Consider the following 4273-nt stretch of genomic DNA (forward strand, 5'->3'; position numbering starts at 1 on the left):
TTTTATATACATGTGTGAGCATACGTAAGCGTGGTAAAAAGAGTACAAGAGACCTTATTCGAGAGGTCGTTGCGTTTCGCTGGTGTAGAGAGAGCAATGTTATTGTAGTAAAACAATGTCGCAGTCCAATTTCTTACAATTCTTTGCTGGAAAACTTAAGATGCAAAGCCAATATAAAGACATTCGCAATTGTTTTTTCACTTGCTCATTTTTAAATAATACTTGTTTATTATTTTTTTAGTACATTTTGAAAGAGATTTTCTTCGAAGAAAATTTTTACTGACATTGTAAAATTATTAATAGTTTTTCAATCTTATAAAACAAAGAATTTTTAATATTAAATTTTTTTATTAAAATTTTTATTTCTTTATATGTTTACAATTTTTAATGAATTATAACTATCTTTGTGTTTTTCAGTTAAATTATATAGAATATTCGTTTAAGTATTCAGATTTAAAATAATTTTTAAAATTTAATCGACTACTCAAATAAAAAATATAGTAAATTTTTATTCAATTTAAAACACGAATAATTGACAACCTTAATATATACTGTAAAAGCAGGTGAATTTTGCTGCCTAGATTTATAAAACGCTGTTTTTCTTGCAAAGAAACATGTTTGATTTTAAATATTTGTTGAAGTGTCTAATATGTATTTCAACTTTAATTAAACAATTGATATTCAGTCAATCTGATGCACAAGAGTGTTAGTTAATATTACATATTTTATAAGAATGATTTTACATGATGTTATATTATTTTAAATTATTAACAATCTCATACCTACATATTTGTTTACAATAACTTTTAATTAGTTTTGGTTACATACTTTTTTTAAGTAAATAGCTTACTGTTTATCTAAAATATAATAGCAAATATATTATATACGCTTATCTTTACGAACTACAGCGTAGTTTAAAGAATTGCCTTCATCGTCATCCACAAATATGTCATTAGAAGTGTCAGTTTTATATTCTGTGCAGTTTGAATCAGTACTTATAGTTATGTTTTTTGATAAGCTATGTTCAATTTCACATTCTTTGGACGAATTTGACAGAATTTGTGATTGGCGTAGAATTCCGTATCCTAAACTATTTTCTTCAATTTTACGAACTGACTCTAATACTGAAACATTTATTGATTCATATTCATTTTGCGAAGATTCGTATGCCATATTTTTAGTCGATAAGGGTGCCACTGTAACAATTGTTTTGTAACCATTTGACGTTTTATTATTTGCTGACAAATAATCCAAGCGATCATATGTAAGATCGGAACGTGTGTTATTAAAATGACTTTTACTACATTCTCCTATATCTATATCTATAATTTTCGGAGTAGTAATATTTTTGGAATTAGCACGTGTCCAAATAATATCGTTGAGATCGGTAGAATTTATATGTTCATTGTGTTTTACGTCATTTATACCCAATGTTTTCCACGCATCTGTAATAGTTTCAATACTTTCATAATCTCGCTCAGATTTTAAATCATTGCGAGCAGGAAGTTCAGGGACAGAAATTTCTTGCGAACATCTGTATTCATCACAAGATGGTTTTAAAATAACCATAGAACCTGCAGCTTTGTTTGGATCGGATGATGAAGTAATTGATACTGCTTCAAAATTGTTAAATTTAACAAATTTTTCATTGCAGGATTGCTTTCTTGCAGGCATTTTGTTAGCTACCTTCTCAGTTGCATTTATTTTTCGAGGTGGCTTGTTAGGAATTGTTTTTGGATTAATCATTATACCAATACTATTGAAAGATTCACATATTGGAAATAAATTGCGAATAGAAAAACTACTTTGAGTAGAGTTTATTTCAAATTCTGTTGTATTTTGGTTAGATGGAGATGGTGGTAAAGGACTACGGGATCCAGCCTCCATTGATGCAGCAACATGTAGTTGGCTTTCGTAGCTATCTTTAACACTATCACCAGATATCATCTTCTTCATTGATTTCATTTTTGATGACATACAACGAAAAACTTCTTGTGGGTTTGTATGATCTAAAGTAAAAATGCCTTCTCCCGTAGAGCATTTTCTTCCAGCTTCAAATGTAAATTTTCCATTTCTGTAGCCATACTTTCTTATATATCTATATGGCCACTTTATTTCGCTTAAATCGCTTGTTGATTTTAATTGCAGTTCTGTTGGAGTTAAATGCAGCATATAAACTTTAGGCTCAATATTACAACGAATCGAAGCTTCGGAAGGTATTAACGTAACTATAAATAACCCATCGCCATATGAACTACAATATAAATCATTATCCTCTTCTATTGCCGATGTTAAAATTGCATCATTCTTACTTCGAAATGCCACAGTCTGAAGAGCATTTACCCATTCTTTTAAACTATCTTCATTCGTTGCATTCAAAGTTAAATTCCCCGTTTTTTTAACGATATGTATTAAGTTTGCCGGGCATGGTTCTTGTGTAATCTTAACACAATTTTCTAGTGTAACAATTTTTGGATTTTTATCTTCCTTAGATTCACAAATTTCTAAGCGTTCTATACCATAACGGCTTGATTTAAAAAGTTGACAATATTTTTGGCAAGATTTCTGAAAAAATAATGAAAAAAAATTTGAAATACAAAAGTATTTGTTGTTTTTTTATGGTAAAACCAACACATATTGAGAGGTCATTTTTTGAAATGACCTCCGTCCCGATAGCAACGGCAGACCACCAACAGGGGAAAAATAAATTGCTTAGCTAATAAAAATACCATAGAACACAATGGAAAGTGGTGGGAAACACTAAAAGGAATCAAGACATATATAGTTTTGGAACTATAGTTCCTTGGAAAATTAGATTTCTCTAAAATAGTCTGAAAAATCGTTGGTGGTAAACTGTATAGGATCTAAGGAATGTCGCGCCAAAAACTCCTTGGAGTATGGTAGAAGACATGGTAAAGATTGAAAAAATCCTACCTGGAAAAAAATGGTAGAGTAGATCTTTGGAAAATTGCATTCATCCAAAATGGCCAGTAAAATCGTTTTTGGTAGTATCTAAGCAGTGTCGCGCCAAAAAATCCTTGGAATATGGTAGGAGACATGGTAAGGATTGAAAAAAATTCTTCCTAGAAAAAAATCGGTAAATTGGATTCATCCAAAATGGTCAGTAAAATTCATTTGAATATGGTAGAAGATATTGTAAAAATTGAAAAATCCCTCATAGAAAAAAATCGGTATAGTAGATACTTGGAAAATTGGATTCTTCCAAAATTGTCAGTAAAATTGTTTCTGGTAAATTATACAGGTTCTAAAAAGTGTCGCGCAATATACTCCTTGGGATATGGATTAAAAGTATTAAGGATTAAAAAATCTTTCCGTGAATATATATTCCGACTATATACTTGGGAAAGTGGAAAGTCGATAAGTTAAAATTGTTGAAGTCGAAAAGTCGGCATGCATATACTGCAAAACGTGTTTTATATTAATTATGGATGTTGCAGCATCGCATTTTTTAGTATTAGATAAAAAAACAGAATTGCATCACAAAAACTAATTAGATTTTGAGTAGTTTTTGCCAAAATCTAAAACGAAGTATATTTTGTTTGGTACGGGAAATGTAGTTAAAATCAAATAGATTTGGCTCGAAATCTGTTAAGTACTAGATTTCGTGTATGAGTAAATCGGGTATTACACTACAGCGAAATCTAGTACCTATAAGATTTCGAGTAAATCGAGTTTCCCATACAAAACTTAATCTACTTCATTCGTATATTTGCCAAAATTTTTTCCTTAATAATACCAAAAAATACGACACTGCACTAGAAGGGAAAAACAAACAAAGAAAAATCAAAATGTGGACAAAATTTAAATAAATTTGAAAAACATGAATGAAAAGTTATTTTAAAATATAAGGTTAGGTTAGGGTAGGTTATGCAGACTGCTTACTAAAAAGAGTGAGTCTTTACTTGGGTCCTTTAAGGCCCCTTTGTAACGTCTGTAAAGAGAAGAAGATTAGGGAAAAAAATATTTGGAAGGGAAAAATAGTGATATAGACAGTAGTGAAAATACAGAATAGATCATAGAATAATAATAATAATAATAATAATGATAATGATAATGATAATAATAATAATAATAATAATGAGTGAGATGGAAAAATTCTTAACATACATATATGTTTATAAAAAAAAACCACTAAACTTACAGTTTTATTTTTTTATTTGATTCAAATTATTATTACAATTTACAAAAAAAATATTTTTATAGTTTTAATCACTAGTGATGAAATTTTGAACCCTTTTCGGAAACCCTTCCA

General features: G+C 29.3%; 1 protein-coding gene across 2 annotated transcripts in view; it reads right to left on the reverse strand.

Annotated features, from left to right (window-relative positions):
- Positions 1-354: 354 nt before the first annotated feature.
- Positions 355-4273, reverse strand: part of LOC111688253 — a 104123-nt gene continuing 100204 nt past the window's right edge. The window contains exons 4-5 of one of the 2 annotated variants that reach the window (XM_046945373.1): positions 3904-3952; positions 355-2565 (exon numbers count right to left, since the gene is read on the reverse strand). In XM_046945373.1, the coding sequence (XP_046801329.1) occupies positions 880-2565; positions 3904-3952 (1735 nt within the window). In that variant the 3' untranslated portion in view covers positions 355-879. The remainder of the gene's footprint in view (positions 2566-3903; positions 3953-4273) is intronic. The other variant, XM_046945374.1, reaches the window with a different exon arrangement.

The sequence above is a fragment of the Lucilia cuprina genome, chromosome 3 (assembly GCF_022045245.1).
Source record: "Lucilia cuprina isolate Lc7/37 chromosome 3, ASM2204524v1, whole genome shotgun sequence".
NCBI classification, from domain to species: domain Eukaryota; kingdom Metazoa; phylum Arthropoda; class Insecta; order Diptera; family Calliphoridae; genus Lucilia; species Lucilia cuprina.